At 32.3% G+C, this 19,483-nt stretch overlaps 5 protein-coding genes across 5 annotated transcripts; 3 read left to right on the forward strand and 2 right to left on the reverse strand. All coding sequences in view use genetic code 12, as the record gives it.

Annotated features, from left to right (window-relative positions):
- Positions 1-129: 129 nt before the first annotated feature.
- Positions 130-2,865, forward strand: DFJ63DRAFT_335779 (OPT oligopeptide transporter protein-domain-containing protein; the record flags this gene model as incomplete). Its single annotated transcript, XM_064908265.1, has 1 exon — positions 130-2,865. One exon carries the CDS (start codon positions 130-132, stop codon positions 2,863-2,865), a length of 2,736 nt encoding a protein of 911 aa, XP_064761805.1.
- A 1,469-nt stretch (positions 2,866-4,334) lies between these two features.
- DFJ63DRAFT_287115 (OPT oligopeptide transporter protein-domain-containing protein) lies at positions 4,335-7,100 on the forward strand (the record flags this gene model as incomplete). Its single annotated transcript, XM_064905036.1, has 1 exon — positions 4,335-7,100. One exon carries the CDS (start codon positions 4,335-4,337, stop codon positions 7,098-7,100), a length of 2,766 nt encoding a protein of 921 aa, XP_064761806.1.
- Positions 7,101-7,364: 264 nt separating this feature from the next.
- DFJ63DRAFT_287593 (OPT oligopeptide transporter protein-domain-containing protein) lies at positions 7,365-10,106 on the reverse strand (the record flags this gene model as incomplete). Its single annotated transcript, XM_064905074.1, has 1 exon — positions 7,365-10,106. The coding sequence occupies one exon, from the start codon at positions 10,104-10,106 to the stop codon at positions 7,365-7,367; it is 2,742 nt and encodes a 913-aa protein (XP_064761807.1).
- Positions 10,107-13,326: 3,220 nt separating this feature from the next.
- On the forward strand, positions 13,327-15,003 carry PGM2 (phosphoglucomutase; the record flags this gene model as incomplete). The annotated part of the gene is made up of 1 exon (XM_064907475.1): positions 13,327-15,003. One exon carries the CDS (start codon positions 13,327-13,329, stop codon positions 15,001-15,003), a length of 1,677 nt encoding a protein of 558 aa, XP_064761808.1.
- Positions 15,004-15,604: 601 nt separating this feature from the next.
- GZF3 (Gzf3p) lies at positions 15,605-18,124 on the reverse strand (the record flags this gene model as incomplete). Its single annotated transcript, XM_064906197.1, has 1 exon — positions 15,605-18,124. One exon carries the CDS (start codon positions 18,122-18,124, stop codon positions 15,605-15,607), a length of 2,520 nt encoding a protein of 839 aa, XP_064761809.1.
- Between the last annotated feature and the right edge of the window lie 1,359 nt (positions 18,125-19,483).

Below are 19,483 nucleotides of genomic sequence, written 5' to 3' on the forward strand. Positions count from 1 at the left end.
CATTCGAAAAAGGTCTCTTGTAGATAACAACTTTGGCATATTTACTCCATCATTTGAAAAGTACTTAAACAGCAACAAATTCTCCCTTCCAACAAATTGAAGGAAAGTATATTCCCAAAGTAACTCAACATGTCATCAGACAAGAACTTAGGTGCTGTTACTAGTATTACTAGCACAAATCATTTGGATGTGGAAGATCACGAAATTGATTTACATGCAGTGGCTTCAAATCCTATCTCTATTGGTGATGTAGGTACTTCGTTAACTTCTGATCAAAAGATGTTTATCTTAAAAAGGCTCAACTTTGATGGTTTGATTTCATTGGAAGACCTTCCTATTCAGGCAACTTTTATGTTTGAAAAGATTGAGAATATAAGCATTCCAGAATCTTTAGAAATCTTACAAGAATTGGTGGTTGTTCACAAAGATGATATCAATATTCCAACAGCTGACATGGATTTACTACATGACTTAATCAATGAAGCAGGTTCTCATCAAGATCTTACGGTAAAGGAAAATTTAAATTATAGTTTGAAAGAGAAAAAACTTCAATCATCTTCTTCTGAATCTATCACTGACTTAATAAACGAGGATGTATATGATTCTGATTATCATAAAGTGGTGGATTGGAACTTACAAGTTAGGTTAGAAGCTGCTTTGATTGCTTACCATTCTCCATATCCAGAAGTAAGGGCTGTTACTGATCCTTATGATGATCCTTCAATTCCTGTGGAAACAGTTAGAATGTACATCGCTGGTATCATTTGGACTGGAATTGGTTGTTTCATTAATCAATTTTTCATTGAAAGACAACCAAATATCGGACTTTCATCATCAGTTGTGCAAGTATTCCTTTATCCCACCGGTACATTCTTACTGTACATCCTTCCAAAGTGGAAGTTCAAAATCTGGAAGTTTAATATTGATCTTAATCCAGGGCCATGGACTCACAAGGAGCAAATGCTTGCAACTTTATTCTTCTCCGTGACCACTGTTGGTACTTACGTAACAGATAATATCAACGTTCAAAAGATTGAAATGTTTTATAACACCGGTTCTCCCGCTGGATATCAAATTTTGTTAATTCTTTCGAGTAATTTTCTTGGATTTGGTTTGGCTGGTATTTTAAGAAAATTTGTGGTTTACCCTATACATGCTGTATGGCCAACTATTTTGCCAACCATAGCTTTGAATAAAGCATTGATGCAACGTGAAAGAAAAGAAAATATAAATGGATGGACAATTTCAAAATATAAATTTTTCTTTATTTGTTTTGGAGTGTCCTTTGTTTATTATTGGATTCCCGACTTTCTATTTAATGCACTTCAAACATTTAACTGGATGACTTGGATTCGTCCCAATAATTTTAATTTGGCAGCAATAACAGGAACCAATTATGGTTTAGGGTTGAACCCAATTCCATCGTTTGACTGGAATATTTTATCTGGAAATTCTCCTTTAATTTTTCCATTCTACAATCAGATTTGTAACTATATTGGAATGATAATCGGGTTTGTATGTATTGTTGCCGTATATTGGACAAACCATTATTGGACAGCTTATTTGCCAATAAACAATAATCGTCCATTTACAAATACTGGTGAACCATATTTGGTTACTCATATTCTCAATGACAAGGGTCTTTTGGATAAAGAAAAATATGAGGCATATGGGCCTCCATTTTACACAGCTGCTAATTTAGTTGTTTATGGAGCATTCTTTGCCCTTTATCCTTTCGCTATTGTTTATGAATGTTCCCTTCAATACAGATCTATGTGGAATACACTTAAGGATTTTGCTATTGGTGTCAAGAATTATAAAAGATCGAATTTTGAATCATTCCATGATCCACATAGTAAGATGATGTCAGTGTATAAAGAGGTGCCAGATTGGGTCTTCTTGGTTGTATTGGTTATATCTTTAGTGTTTGGAATAATATGTATTAAAGCTTATCCAACAGATACTCCTGTTTGGGGTCTTTTCTTCTCTCTTGGTATTAATGTTGTTTTCTTGATCCCAATTGCAGCTATTGCTTCAAGAACTGGTTTCAGTTTTGGTCTTAATGTCTTAGTTGAATTGATTGTTGGTTACGCAATTCCAGGTAATGGTTTAGCTTTAAATTATATCAAAGCTTTTGGTTATAATATTGGAGGTCAAGCGGATAATTATATTTCAGATCAAAAAATGGCTCATTATGTTAAAATTCCGCCAAGAGCTTTATTTAGATGTCAAATGTTAGCTGTTTTGATTCAATCGTTTATTAGTTATGGCGTTATCAACTTCACCATAGACAGCATAAAAGACTATTGTCAACCATTTAACAAACAAAAGTTCACATGTCCTGGGACTTCTACATTTTATACAGCATCGGTTTTATGGGGTGTTATTGGACCCAAGAGAGTATTTGGTGGTTTATATCCTGTCTTGAAGTATTGCTTTTTGGCTGGATTTTTGATGGCAATTCCATGTATTTTCATCAAGAAATATGCTCCAAGAGGATTCACAAAATATTTTGAGCCAACCATTATTATCGGTGGAGTATTACTGTATGCTCCTTATAATTTATCATACTACACGGGAAGTTTATATCTTTCGATAATTTTTATGAAATTCATAAAGGAAAGATATGAATCGTGGTGGAAGAAGTATAACTATATTTTAAGTTGTGGATTACTGTCTGGACTCGCATTTTCTTCCATAATAATCTTTTTCGCAGTCGACTATAAGACTGTAGAGCTTAACTGGTGGGGAAATATTGTTTCATATGGAGGTATAGAAGGAGGTTCGGGTCAACAATCTTTACTTAATGCTACTGCTCATGCTCCAGATGGCTATTTTGGTCCAAGAATTGGTCATTTCCCTTAATTATCAGTCATTCTGTTGCGGAACAGGTCCAGATGTTTCCACTTGTTTTTTAATGCCTTGTAGCATCCTAAATATGTATTACACTTCAATATATGACATTATTTGAAAGTTATAAGAAAGAAGCCAGGCGTTGAATATTTAAAAATAGATTACAAATTAGTGATTGAGTAGTTATCAATAATGTTGATTCCTGCCAAGCATTAATTTGAAAGTTGCGATTAGAAAGGTAGTACCTTTGCACTGACTAGTTGGGGTCTTCGACGGGATAGGATTAGTCTTGGTAGGTTCTTTTATTCTATTGTAATTCATTGATCAATAAGGCTCTTATATGTGAAAGACCAACACTGTGATTAGCTAAGAATATGCAATACTATGTGTTGTTTATGGATATCTTACATATAGAAGATCGCAAAGATTGCCGCACTATGGATTGGTAACATTATGTCTTTTGATTGTAGTTTAATATTAATAAAAAAAACAAAAATCTAAAAAAGGTTGGACAACTTCCCGGAAGCCATTTTATAAATAGCCAAGATTTACCATTGGTGTTGAAATATATATATAATTGGAGTTCAATTTAATTTAAAGTTCTTATCAATTTTTGTCATATTTTTCTTGTCTGAAGGAACTCCACAATGCGATTTCTTGACAAAACGGGAAATTTCACAATTTTGCATAAAATAAAATAAAATTTGACAAAACCTTATTTTTCCAGTGCCGTACCTTCATGAGGATTAAAAATAATTGAAATTTTGTCTGCTTTTTTTCGGTAGTTAGGTAAATTGTGGTGCACTGGTTGTGAATTAAGCAGAGTATCACTCCCCCCAAAAACATGTACCTCTTGCCGAATACCAAAGACAGGTTACAGTGGAGGCATGTATTTAAGATTCATTGCGAACTTCAAAATTAGTTTCAAATTAAACAGTTCAACCTAGATTTACACAAACTTGAACGGAATGGTATCTAGTTTTGGTTGCGAATTTATGTGCAGGCCCAAGCTCGTTTATATTTTTTGACTTAAGGTTACCTTTGATTGCAAAACTTTTGTCTTGGTTCCAGAAGTTTTTCTTGGAACTTTGCATAATTATATTCCAATGTTTTCAAAGGCAGTCGTATCTTCAATTTTCAACCTTAGTTTATTTCTTGTTACCTCAAAGAACAAAACACAGTTTTTTGATATGGTACAATTTCTTGTCCCGTCTGATTTGGATGTCTTATCATGACTGATTATTATCCAATCTTCAATGCCCTCTTTCCTGTGGTTCCATTCAACGGTGCCTTTTGATTTAATGGACATTTTATGATGGTTTATTGGTGGTATGAAATTTATTTTTCTAGCAAAATATACTTTTCAACTTTTGATTTTGTTTATGGGTTGATTAATATAAAAGAAAACTAAAATAACCTGAAATTGAAAGCTATTAAGAAGAAGATTTTGCACTATTAGCCTTCCAAGGATTAATTTCACTATGAGTGAAGAGAAACATATTAAAACACTTACTAGTATTAGATCTACAGGAAGTAGATTGGATGTTGAAGATCATGAAGTAGACTTACAACAAGTTATTTCAAATGCTTTATCTATTGGTGAAGTTGGTCAATCACTTAGTGATTCACAAAAGCAAATTATTTTAAGAAGGTTGAATTTTGACGGTTTATTATCATTAGATGATTTACCAGTTAGCGCTTCATTCATGATTGAAAAGATCGAAAGACTTAGTATCTCTGAGTCTTTACAAATTCTTAAGGAATCTCTTACATTACATTCGGAAGATGTTAATATTCCTACTCAAGATATGCAATTGCTTGAAGATTTAATAAAACAAGCACCTCATGATCTTGAAGAAACTGATACAATTCATGAGAAGATTGCAATTCAATTTAATTCTAAAGAAGAAAAATCATTTGGTAGTAGTGAAAAAATCAATGATGGTACCCCAGTTGCGGCATCATTCGTTGATTTAGAGTTCGGGAACTACTATTCAATCATTGATTGGAATTTACAAGTTAGATTAGAAGCTGCTTTGATTGCTTACCATTCTCCTTATCCAGAAGTTAGATCTGTCACTGATCCATATGATGATCCAAATTTACCTGTTGAAACCTTTAGAGTCTACATTCTAGGTCTTGTTTGGACTGCTATTGGAGCTTTCATTAATCAATTTTTTGCTGAAAGACAACCATCTATCCTGTTAAGTAGTGCTGTTGTTCAATTATTCCTTTACCCTTCAGGAAAATTATTGGAAAGAATCTTACCGAAATATAAAGTTAAAATTTGGAAGTATACCATTGATTTAAATCCTGGACCATATAATCACAAAGAGCAAATTTTAGCGACTATCTTTTACTCGGTCTCTGGAGGTGTTAGTTATGCTTCTTACAATATTCATGTTCAAAAAATGGAAAGATTTTACAATAATCAATGGGCTGACTTTGGCTATCAGATTTTATTAATGCTTTCGACTAATTTCTTGGGTTTTGGTTTTGCTGGAATAATGAGGAAATTTGCAATTTATCCAATCACCTCAATTTGGCCATCTATCTTACCAACTTTAGCTTTGAATAAAGCTTTGATGCAACCAGAAAGAAAAGAGAACATCAATGGCTGGACCATCTCAAGATATTATTTCTTCTTCTCAGTGTTTGGATTCTCATTTTTTTACAATTGGATTCCAACTTACCTTTTCAATGCTCTTTCGTATTTTAACTGGATGACTTGGATTCTGCCAGATAACTTCAACTTAACAGCTATCACTGGCTCCATTTACGGTTTGGGTTTGAACCCAATTCCTACATTTGATTGGAATATATTGAATTTCAACGGTGCTTTAGTGTATCCATTTTATTCACAAGTAAATCAATACATTGGTTCATTAATCGGTTTCGTTGTAATTATTGGTCTCTTTTGGTCTAACAACAATTGGTCAGCATATATTCCAATCAATACATCATCATTATACTCTCAACGTGGTACCCGTTATTCTGTTAAGTCTATTGTTAATGAAAGAAGTTTGTTTGATCAAGCAAAGTATGAAGTGGTTGGTCCACCATATTATTCTGCTGCTAATTTAGTACTTTATGGATCTTTCTTTGCTATTTATCCTTTTGCTATTGTCTATGAAGTATTTATGAATTATAAACCAATGTGGAAAGCTCTTTCTGGTTTAGGTAAATCTTTGAAAAACTTTAGAAGATCTACTTATGAAGGATTTAATGATCCTCATACTACTATGATGAGACGTTATAGCGAAGTACCTGATTGGGTATTCATTGTTGTGTTAGTTATCTCTATTATCTTTGCAATTCTATGTGTTAAATTATATCCAGCTGAGACTCCAGTTTGGGGTATTTTCTTTGCTGCCGCTATTAACTTCTGCTTTTTAATTCCTTTGACTGCTATTTATTCTACTACCGGTTTCCAATTTGGTCTTAACGTTTTGGTTGAATTAATTGTTGGTTATGCTCTTCCAGGTAATGGTTTAGCTTTGAACTTCATTAAAGCCTTTGGTTATAACATTAATGGTCAAGCTCAAAACTATATTTCAGATCAAAAAATGGGTCATTATCTTAAGATTCCTCCAAGAGCTATGTTCCGTTGTCAGCTTATTTCAGTGTTTATTACTTCTTTCATTGGATTAGGTGTCATTAACTTCCAAATAAATAATAATAAAGATTACTGTGAACCAACAAACAGACAAAAGTTTACATGTCCAAGTTCTACAGTATTTTATAATGCCTCTATCTTATGGGGTGTTATTGGTCCAAAGAAAGTTTTCAATGGTATTTATCCCGTCTTACAATATTGCTTCTTGATTGGTTTCTTAGCTGCCTTCCCATGTATTGCTTTTAAAAAATTCGGTCCAAAGAGGATCACAAAATACTTCCAACCTACTTTGATTATTGGTGGAATGTTGATCTATGCTCCTTATAACTTATCATATTACACCGGTGGTCTTTATTTATCAATTGCGTTTATGTTTTACTTAAAGAAATATTTCTTATCCTGGTGGGAAAAGTATAATTTTGTCTTATCTGGTGCTATGGATGCAGGTGTTGCCTTTAGTGCTATTATTATTTTCTTTGCCGTACAATATAACGACAGGAGTATTTCTTGGTGGGGTAATGATGTCGTTTGGGGTGGTATAGAAGGTGGGTTGGGTCAACAAACACTTTTAGATGCTGCTGTCGACGCTCCTGATGGATATTTTGGTCTTAGGCAAGGACATTATCCATAGATATTATCCTTTTAGTTATGTTATTTTACTGGTTTGTATTGATCTATTTAGTAAATAAACATATAATTTGTCGTGAAACAATTAATAATATTGAACTACAAATGCTTCAATTATCATATACAAACAACAACTGAAAGCCAACAGCAATGGCTGATTTTTAAAAGAAATTTTACATATTTATTATAAAGAAGTAAACAATTAATAACACTAAAAAAAATATAGATTGAATGTATTTAGGATGATCTACATTCTAAATTATTCCAATCATGGGAAGTCTCCAGCTCTTGGGCCGAAGTAACCACCAGTAGCATTGAGTGGATTTAATAATGATTGTTGACCATAACCACCATCAATACCTTCGTATGGAACATTGTTACCCCACCATGAAACATTATAACTGTTATATTCGACAGCGAAGAAAATAATGATGGATGAGAAAGCAAGACCAGCAGACAAACCACTGGTTAAAATATAGTTGTACTTTTGCCACCATGATCTGTAGTATTTCTTCAAGTAGAACATAAAGAGGAAAGACAAATAAACACCACCAGTAATATATGACAAATTGTAAGGAGCCCAAATCAACATACCACCAATAACAATAGTTGGTTCGAAATATTTGGTAAGCTTCTTTGGACCATATCTCTTGAAGATAAGACAAGGAATAGCAAGGAGGAAACCCATCAAGAAAGTCCATCTTAAGATTGGATATAAACCATCGAAAACCTTCTTTGGACCAACGACACCCCATAAAATAGAAGCAGAATAGAAAACTCTTGAATTTGGACAAGTGAATTTTTGACGGTTATCAAGTTCACAATAGTCTTTAATGTGATCAATACAGAAATTAATTATACCTAATTGGACAAATGAAGCAATGAACACAGATAACATTTGACATCTAAATAAGGCTCTTGGAGGAATTTTAACATAATGAGCCATTTTTTGATCAGTGATATAATTTTGAGCTTGACCATCGATATTATAACCAAAGGCTTTAATGAAGTTCAAAGCTAAACCATTACCTGGAAGAGCGTAACCAACGATTAATTCAACTAAAACGTTAAGACCGAAACCGAAACCAGTTCTTGAGTAGACAGCAGTGATTGGAATCAAGAAAACAAAATTAATACCAAGAGCGAAGAAAAGACCCCAAACTGGAGTTTCGGCTGGATAGACTTTAACACAAATGATACCTAAAACAAGTGCAATGATCAAAACAATAAGGAAAGCCCAATCTGGAACTTCTTTATAAGCAGTCATCATTCTGGTGTGAGGATCATTGAAACCTTCAAAGGTGGATTTTCTGTAATTCTTAAGACCCATGATGAATGACTTCATGGCACTATACATACTTTCGTATCTTGAACCAATTTCATAAACCATGGCAAATGGATAAAGGGCGAAGAAAGCACCGTATAAAACTAAGTTAGCAGCAGAATAGAATGGTGGACCATATTCATCATATTTGGCTTGATCTAATAAACTTTTACTGTTAAGAATTTCAGTAACTTCATAAACTTCACCAGTATTGGTAAATAAAGAAGAAGAGTTAATTGGTAAATAAGCTGTCCATTTATAATTTGTCCAGTAAACACCAATAATACAGAAGAAAGTAATAATACTACCAACGTATTGTGACATTTGAGAATAGAATGGGATAGTTAAAGCATAGTTAAAATTTAAGTAATTCCAATCAAAAGTTGGAATTGGATTAAAACCTAAACCACCAAATGAACCAGTAACCATTGCAAGTGTGAAGTTGTTTGGGCTGATCCAAGTCATCCAATTGAAAGTTGAAACAGCAGCAAATAAATAATCCGGAATCCAGAAGTAAAGGAATGATCCAACAAAAGCATAGAAGAAGAATCTATATTTGGAAATAATCCATCCATTAATTCTTTCTTTCTTTTCTGGAACCATCAAAGCTCTATTTAAGGCAACTGTTGGCAAAAGTGTTGGCCAGTAAGCTTCGACTGGATAAACAGCAAACTTTCTCATAACACCAGCAAAACCAAAACCTAAGAAATTGTTTGATAAGATTAACAAGGTTTGGTAACCGAAATCAGCCCATTGATTATCGTAGAAGAAAGGTAATCTTTGAACATGAATATTATAAGATACATAACTGATACTACCTGAAACGGAATAAAACAATGTAGCTAAAAACTGTTCTTTTGAAGTCCATGGTCCAGGATTCAAGTCAATTGTTTGACCAAAAACTTTGAATTTCCACTTTGGTAAGATGTAAGCTAAAATAAGACCTGTAGGATAAAGCAAAACTTGAACAACAGACGCATCCAAACTAATACCAGGTTGTCTTTCAGCGAAAAGTTGATTAATGACCGCACCAACAGCAGTCCAAATAATACCAGCAATATAGACTCTAACAGTTTCGACTGGAACTGAAGGATCATCAAAAGGATCAGTAACAGCTCTAACTTCTGGATAAGGAGAATGGTAAGCAATCAAAGCAGCTTCTAATCTAATTTGTAAATCCCAATCAATGATTTCATGGTAGTCAAGTTTTCTATTCGAAGGTTCTGCGACAGGGCTATCGGTTGAAGAGCCTTCAAACTTCTCCTTATTTGGGCCAAAATTCTCATTCAACTTATCTTTAACATCAGTGGTTACATGATCTTCAGAATATTTGTCTAATGCAACAATATATTCATAATCATCTGATGGATAATTAATATCATTACTATGAGCTATAACTGCTTCTTTAATAATGGTGACAGAATCTTCGATTGATAAATTTTCAACCTTTTCAATCATAAAACTAGCTTGAATTGGAATGTTTTCTAATGATTCCAAACCTTGGAAATTCAATCTATTTAAGATAAACCATTTCTGATCTGAAGTTAATGTAGTACCAACATCACCAATAGAAATTGGGTGTGAGGTAACAGCAGCTAAATCAATTTCATGATCTTCGAGTTCGTTGAAGTGACTTCCAACACTAGTAATGCTAGTAATTTGGGCTTCCCTCTTTTCGTCTGACATCTTGTTTCTCAACTTTCTCTCACCAGTAAAAGATTATTAATTAAAGGGAAATAGATATACAGTTTGTAGAGCAAAGAGAAAAGGAAATAAGCCAAATCTAAACTGAAAGGAGCGATCTCAAAGATTTAAATATGCAATAAAATCAAGGATAAATCCCTACAATTCCTTGTTATCTAATTATTTTCAAGCCATATTTTTGATAACGAAATCAATTTATTCATCTGCAACCCGAATTGTAACCCAAGAAGGAAATTAACGTGTAGAATTTGGAGCCATTCAATGCAGAGTCCAAAAATATAAATGCATCTTTTAATTATAATACAAAGAATGGCATTAAGTGGCATCAATAGAAATCGAAATAAGATTACAGGGAGCGAGGGAGGGATTTGATAATAAAATTAGAAATTTCCTTAACAATAATATTGCAAAATACAAATACAAAATGCGAAATATTTTTTAAGACAAAATAACCAAAAAATTTCTTTTTTTTTGAAAAGAAATCAGACATTTCCAAAAATCAGACACTTTTTCGTTCCCAGCTCTATTCTTAAGGTAATACCAATATAGCATTGGTATAGAGAAAACTACACATATAACGATTAATTTTGAGATATGTTATTGACGTTTTGAAGAATCCATGTGATCACTGTGTGGAATTATTGGATCAAATTAATCTTCGAAAATAATCTGATTTAAAACGTCCGAATGATGTCAAAAGTTTAAACAGAACCTTGCGTATTTTTCTTGGACACTATTAATCTTACTAAATAATCTTTCAAATTAATCTTAATACTATTAATCTTACTGTCTAAATGCATAATACGAGTTCCTGCCAAGTGAAAAAAGTATATTTCATTCAATGGCTTTATCTTGGAAGGATTTCGATTTCAATTATCCAATGGCCACAGAAAGTGGATGGCTCAACAAGACTTTGCCATATGTGAGCTTTAATTAAATCGGCCAATATATTACTTGTATCCGAATCCAGTATTGATCAATTTGGATTGCAGCTTTATTCTATAATGTTTTTCAATCTGATTTCTATTCTTGTGTCAAGTTAATTGTGGTTGTGGATGTGTAAGTTGGTGTGGTAGAGTGTTGTCTTTTTTTTTTGAGAACCAATTGGTTGTAAAAATATTCCTCGGGATTATTTTTTATTTTTTTGTTGTGTTTTAGGTAAAAATTGTCAAGTTTCAAAAAAGGGTAAGCCTTACAGGGATAAACAATTTGCGAGAAAATATTTTTGATGATTGCTTAAATTGGGCCCGTTTGATATGTGTCAAATAGATAAGGTCAATATTAATAAAATTGGAATCAACCAGATAATGTTTTCAATTGTGAACTTAAAAGGTTAATTGTTATCATACACATATATTAGATACATAGCGGTTATCATTGTTGATTCTGGAGCTCTAGCGAAGATAAATTTTACCGAAAGTAAGGTTTTTATTAACTGTGGGTTAAAATTAGAACAGCTGAAATTTATGACAAGTCAATTTGAGACAGACACCATTTCGTCGAAAGGCTCTCCAAAACTTTTAGACGCAGATTGTTAAAATATTTTTGTCTTTTGCTCGCTTGGCCAATTTTTGTCTGATTTAATTTTTTTCTCTGATAAAGACAAAAAGCTACAAATGAAAACTTCATGAGAGATTTCTCTCCTCTCCCGCCTCAAGATAATTTTTCTTTATTTATTACTCTATTTGTTTACAATAGGTCAACGATATATCAAATCACGTTAAACTAAACACTCTTATTTCCTCTTTGTAAATTGTAACGTATAATTTTGTCTGTCTGTCTGTCTGTTTGTTTTCATCATAAATTTAATTTACCGATCCGAATGCGTTTCCACAATTTTTTGTCTGTTGGAGGTAATCAAGCGCGGAATTAGTTTCTGGCGCAAAAAACATAAAACTATGGATGCTGATAAGCACCATATCTTCCCCGTTTGAGATTACAAGATAATTTTTGATTGAAAAGGGCTTGTAAACAACAAAAATTTCTCTTATCTGTTTAATAGTTATGTCAATTTACAACCACTTATCGTTTTAATTTCTATATGACCGGGCTACATTTGATTTACGTCATTTGTTATCTTTAAACTTTTAACGGTAGAGTAAGTTAGAGCGACATGCGATACCGAAGGATGATAGTATTAAAGATTTATATCTTTCTACTTTTGTGTGTGAGGTACGGCTCCATAAATTCATGCACAATTTTAGGTCATAAAGGGATCGACTTCCATTTTAGTTGCTAACCGTAAGATATTAACTAATCGCATGTAATCCAATATTTGTTATATATTTCAATATAATACATTGTTTTATTGGATTATTTTACGAAATTTAAGTTAACAATGGATTATTTTATTAACAAAAGTTTGTTACATTGTTACCATCTTGCTTTGCAACTTACACTTTTCAATGTTGTAAATCAAAATCTTAGATATGATAACATATTTTTGATTAAACTGTTGCAAAAAAGATAAAAAGGTTTGAAAACAATGTGAGTTACGGCCTCTTATTACCAATTTATGCTCTTTATTGTCGCTTACGATGTAGAACAAATGTAAATGATAAGATTAATAATTCCTATAACAAAATTAGTTAAATTTTGTTCTTCTTTCGTACAACAATTATTCGCCCATATTAAATTTTATCTATATTTCATGACACGTGATGAAATGCACGTTACTCAAATTCACATTCATATTAATTAACAAAATTTAATTAACAACTTAAATTTAAATTTAAATTCAAAGTTTCACTTACTTACTTTCTTTATAGATTCATTATATTCATAACTAACCCTTTACTCAATTACAACTCTCCTCTTCTCCCTAAAATTTAAAGTTACATCCCACCCACACGATCATTCGTTCGCCCTAATTTTATATTACATCAATAATTTTAATTTAAGTATGAGCGTCACCCCACTTTTTTTTGGGTGGTCCTTCTCTGCTGCTGCTACTTCCCTTCCAGTTCTAGTGGTAAGGTACACGCCGAGAACCCCATCAAAATTTAATTTTGAGTGATGTATAACCATCAACATGGTCAACGTCAAATTCCCTTAGCGAACCTTGAATAGAAGTTATTGTAAGTCAATTAACTTAGAGGTCGATCATTACAACTATTCAATCCCATTAATAGTAATTGATTTCATTATTCATCATCGAATCAATTGAAAAAATTTACTGGATCACTTTCAAATTTTTGCTATAATGTCAATTCAAGAAATTTCAACTACTCCATTTGGAGATCAAAAGCCCGGTACTTCAGGTTTAAGAAAAAGAGTTACTGTTTTTCAGCAACCTCATTATACTGAAAACTTCATCCAAGCAATCTTAGATGCCATTCCAGAAGGAGCTAAAGATTCCACTTTAGTCATTGGTGGTGATGGTAGATACTATAATGATGTAGTTATTCAAATCATTGTTAAGATCGCCGCCGCAAATGGAGTTAAGAAATTGATCTTAGGTCAACATGGTATTCTTTCCACACCTGCCACTTCTCACGTTATTAGAATTAGAAAAGCTACTGGTGGTATTATTTTAACTGCTAGTCATAATCCAGGGGGTCCAAAAAATGATTTAGGTATTAAGTATAATTTAGGAAATGGTGGCCCAGCACCAGAATCAGTTACTAATAAGATCTTTGAAGTTTCAAAGATTTTAACTCATTATAAGTTAATTGAATTACCAGAAGTTGATATTTCAACCATTGGTATTACCAATTTAAAAGATATTATTGAAGTTGAAGTCATTGATTCAACTAAAGATTATGTTGATATGTTAAAGGCTATTTTTGATTTCCCATTAATTAAGTCATTCATTACGAAGGCCACCAAAGAACAAGGGTTTAAAGTTTTATTTGATGCTTTGAATGGTGTAACTGGTCCTTACGGTTATAAAATATTCGTTGAAGAATTAGGTTTACCATTATCTTCAATTCAAAATTATAAACCATTACCTGATTTCGGTGGTTTACATCCAGATCCAAACTTGACTTACGCTCATACTTTAGTTGAAAGAGTCGATAAAGAAGGAATTGATTTCGGTGCTGCTTCAGATGGTGATGGTGATAGAAATATGATTTATGGTGCTGGTACTTTTGTGTCTCCAGGTGATTCAGTGGCTATTATTTCGGAATATGCCGATTCAATTCCATACTTTAAAGAACAAGGAGTTTATGGTTTAGCTAGATCAATGCCAACATCTGGTGCTATTGATTTAGTTGCCAAATCAAAAGGTTTAAATGTTTATGAAGTCCCAACTGGTTGGAAATTCTTTTGTTCATTATTTGATGCTAAAAAATTAAGTATTTGTGGTGAAGAATCCTTTGGTACTGGTTCTAATCATATTAGAGAAAAAGATGGATTATGGGCTGTTGTTGCATGGTTAAATGTATTAGCTGATTATAATTTACAAAATCCAGGATCAAAAACTTCTATTAAAGTTGTTCAAGATTCATTCTGGGAAAAATATGGTAGAACATTCTTTACAAGATATGATTATGAAAATGTTTCTTCATCCGGTGCCAATAAATTAGTTGAATTATTAGCTTCAATTGTATCATCATCCAAAGTTGGTGAAGAATTAAAAACAGGTTATACTATAAGTGAAGCTGCTAATTTTTCATATACTGATTTAGATGGTAGTGTTTCTGATAATCAAGGTTTATTTATTAAATTCACTAATGGCTTAAGATTTATTGTTAGATTATCAGGTACAGGATCATCAGGTGCAACTGTTAGATTATATTTAGAAAAACATAGTTTAACTGCATCAACTTATCAAACTAAAGTTGATTTGTTCTTTGCTAAAGATATTGAATTCATCTTGGAGTTATTAAAATTCAAAGAATTCCTTGGTAAAGATCAACCTGATGTTAAAACCTGATCATCATTATGCTTCTCCCATCTCATCTATTTATGGATTACCCATTTTATATTGCTACTGAATTATGTGCGCATTTTTTTATGTATGTTAATTTTTATTTCTATTCAATATATATCTCGAATAAGTAAATTTACAGATAAAAGTAGTGCGTATAAAGTCGAATGTGTATTATATTGTACAAGATTTAAATAATGAGAGGGGAAGATATAAAGAAGATGAAAAAGAAAAAGAATATTAGGAGACAATATGTATATATAAAATTCAATAAATAGAAGAGGATAAGACAGTTGAAATTATAAAAAAAACTTTGAAGGTGATGGGAAATGACATGATAGATTTCATTAATTAAGACGTATGTGTGTGAGACGGAAGTGACTTATTTACCGATGGACCGAAGGTGGAATTATTCTAAAAAACATTTAACAAAGGAAAAACAAACAGAAAGGGAAGGATAGTAATTGTATACTTACATTACCGAAATATCAAGCATATGAGGGGGGGGGGGATGGGTTCGTATCATATCAATTAAGGGGAACATAATAACTTCATGATGAATAAATTAAGGTGGGGAGGAGATGAAGGGGATAATTAACAATAATAATCAATTCAATTTAGGTTTCTTTGAATCATGCAATTCATCATCATTCTCTCTTTTCAAACTAGGTAAGACAATCGAATTAGATGGATTTGAATCAGTGACATTTCTAATCGAAGGTAAAGTAGTAGCTGCATTTTGAGAAGGAGGAGCATGACTTGTGATTGGAGATGTAAGTTGATGAATTGGTAAGGATGATCTATTCTTATTAGCTTCAATTGGACTATTTAAAGCATAACGATTGAAATTTGGTGGTTGAGGTTGAGATTGTTGTTGTTGTTGGATAGAAGTACCAGCTGGTGTAGTAGTGGTTGGATTAGCTCCAGTTAAATAAATCAAACTACTAGTAGGTAAATGAGCAGAAGGATGAGCAGAACTTGGAGTTGTGGCAGCTCTAATTTGAGCCAACACATTAGAAGAAACAGAACCAGATGGACCATAAGTAGTGTTCAAACCAGATGCAGGTTGTGGAGCATTAACAGTTGAAGTACTCATATTAGCTGTAGAAGGAGGTGGGATACTAGACGATGAAGATGGGATTGGAATAGCGTTATTACTCGTATTACCGTCATTAGCAGCAGTTTGACTAGCACTCTTTGAAGCAGCAACTGGAGTAGAATTATTATTAACAGGTAAATTTCCTAAATTATAAACTTCATCTAACCTTTTTCTCATACTATTTTCTCTTAATCTAGCAGCCTGTTCCATGGCTTCTAATTCCATAATTCTGGTTCTATATAAATCATTAACCAATTCTAATTCAGAAATTCTTGTTTTTAATAAGGTGATTTCATGTTGACTTAAAATTGGATTACCATTATTATGGTTATTATTATTATTGTTGTTATTGTTATTGTTGTTGTGGTTGTTGTAATTGTTATCATTATTGTTATTTTGATTATTATTATTATTGTTGTTATCGTTCGGATGTTGTTGAGAAGATTGATTTGGAGGTGGGACATATCCGGTACTATTAGTTGCATTCAATACTGGGAATGGTGGTAATCCACTTAAAGGATCCTTTGAATTTGAAGTTTGATGAAGAGGAGGCAACACAGGAGAATGGACTGATGATAATACTGGGGTAGATGATCTTGATTGAGCATTGAAACTTGGAGATGTATGAGATGAATTTGATTGTTGTTGCTGTTGATGATGAGGTTGACCTAAAGCAGGTAATTTTGGAGGATGTTGAACTGATGAAAAGATAGTTGAAGAATTAACTGATGATCCAACATTACTTATTTCACGTTTCACACCACCACTCATTAATGATACACCAGCAACGGATCTACCACCATCATTATATTTAAAAGTTGCACTTGGACCCAATTCATTTGACATCAATTCCAAAGCTCCAGCTGCTTGTTGAATGGTACTAATATTTTTATCTGAACTTGTTCTTGTATTTGATATTGACAGGGAGTTCGATAATAATAAAGGAGAAGTTATTCTCAAAGAACCAGGAGCAAATTGAGTTGGAGTTGAAGATGGATAATGTAAAGGTTGAACGATATGAGATGAAACTGATTGTAAATGAGGAGGCAAATGTAAATTATGAGGATGATGATTAGCATAAGGATGAGGGAAGGTATTATTACTGGAATGATTTGGAGTTGAGATTGATTTTGGAGTATTGGTAGCAGGTAATAAAGGAGTTAAAGAAGGATTTGGATTTGAAGCATCGAAATTTGGATTTGAATTGGTTGAATTTGATTTTCCATGTTTTTTCGAAGATTTAGGAGATTTCTTACCACTATTATTACCTAATTTAGTACCTAAAATCATTGAATTATTATTGGAATCCTTCGATTTTAATTCTGGAGTATTTGGACCTGAAGATTTTTGACTATTAGGAGTAGCATTACCATTTTGCAGTTTAATTCTATTTCTTGATTTGATGGTATCAGTCTTTAAACTAATTGGTCTTGGTCTACCATGTAATTTTAAAAATAATCCACAAGCATTACACAAGACTTGACCAGTTTCATCTCTTCTCCAAAGTGGGGTAGTTTGAGTTTTACAATTACGACATACAGGACTTGTAATATTGGTTTTAGTAGTGGTGGTACCATTATTTACATGAGTTGTAGTTTTAGCATTTGGATGAACCGGATTTGAAGGTTGATTAGAGATGGTTGATGAAGGTTGAGGAGGAGGTGGAATCAATTTCTTTTCTACAACTTCTTGTTTAATTTGTTTTATCTCAGTAGATTCTTGTTGGTGAGATGGTTTATTTATGGATACAGGAGATGTAGATGGATTAAGGGGAGAAGCTGAAGTTGAAGGAGATGAAGAAACCACAGATGATAAATGAGTGGAAGAAGGTTGAGGATGTTGACTATAAGATGGATTAGCAGGTTGTTGAAATGGGGAGGTAGTAACGGTGGCTGCAGTAGTTGATGGGATTTGAGCGGGTGGTTGAGTTTGAGGTTGAGATGAAGTATGAACTGGAGGAGAAAGGACTTGATTTGGAACAGGAGGAGTTTGAACCTGATGAGGGATTCTTTGTTGAATTTCACTCATGATTAATCAAAATAGATATATAATAGTTGATAAGATAAAAGATAATAATACTAATCTTCGTTTTTTAACAGTTTTTATTTTTTGAATTCACTCTATCTAAGGAGTTTCTTTATATCTTCTTAATAGTAATAATAAAGTTTTTGAAAATTATGTATAATTAGTTGTGATTAACTCAAACAGACATATATAATAAAACTCTTTTATGATACTAACAATGGAGAATACAATAGATATTCGTTTAAGAAAAGACGATGATGAATAAGATAGAATAGTCACAAATGATGCTTCTATAATGGATGATTGCTATTAATAATACAAAAAATAATATAATGATGATCTAAACCAGCGATTTTGATAACCAAAAATTTTCTATGATAGATGGCTACGTGTGGGTGGTGTGTGAGTGGAGGGCAGGCAAAAGTAAACAGTGTTTTTTTTGTTTGATTAGGAACGAACGGGGTTGGAGTATATTCTAATGATGTTTTCTAATCTGATCAGATGGGGATGATACCTGATAAAACTGTCTTCTTAAGCTTAGATAGATGGATCTTTATAAAGAAGAAAGATGTTGTTGATGTTGTAATTAATTATTTAAACAAAATTAACTTGTCAGTCAGTCAGCCAAAGTCAGTTAAAAGTGTATACAAAAAAAAATTTTAATCTTTTTTTTCTAAACTGTAAAAATGAAGAAAAATTTTTATTTTTATTTTTATTTTAACACTATAATTAAAAATTAAATATGGTCAGTCATTACAAAAAAAAAAAAAAAGATGAAAATTTTTCAGTTCGAAAAAAAAAAGAAAAATAAATGTCTCTCTCTCAGAGTAGTCTGTCTTTAACTGAATAGAGAACTGAATCAGATAAGATAAAAAAAAGTGAGTGAAAAATAGTTAACTATAGCGATCAGTTTAATCAATCAATCAATTGATAAGTAAATCAAAAATTATCCACTACACAATTTGAATTGGAGATTTCATTTTATATTTACATTTATAGATATGAAGTGAAGATGGACAATTCAATTGATATCCATATCGTTGAAGTATAGTATAGTAGGTATGATTGATTGGAGAGTACTGATTTATTATCAGTTCATTAATTTGAAATTGAAAAATTAATTGAAAAATTTGTAACCCATGAGGATAATTACCCACTCCCTCCACCATTCAGAGAGAGAGAGTAACGTTATTTTTATGGTAGTGGTTATCGGTTGGCACTATTTCTTTTTTTTTTTTTTCACGTTGGGTGTTTTTTATTTTTTTTTTTTTGTTTAAACGGGTTAAGAAGTTTAAAAGAAAAAAGTTAATTTACAGTTTACAATCCCTCTTAAACTGTAAATGGCATTTCAGTTCACTTTTT

This window comes from Scheffersomyces coipomensis (genome assembly GCF_036884675.1).
Source record: "Scheffersomyces coipomensis strain NRRL Y-17651 chromosome Unknown DFJ63scaffold_4, whole genome shotgun sequence".
NCBI lineage: Eukaryota > Fungi > Ascomycota > Pichiomycetes > Serinales > Debaryomycetaceae > Scheffersomyces > Scheffersomyces coipomensis.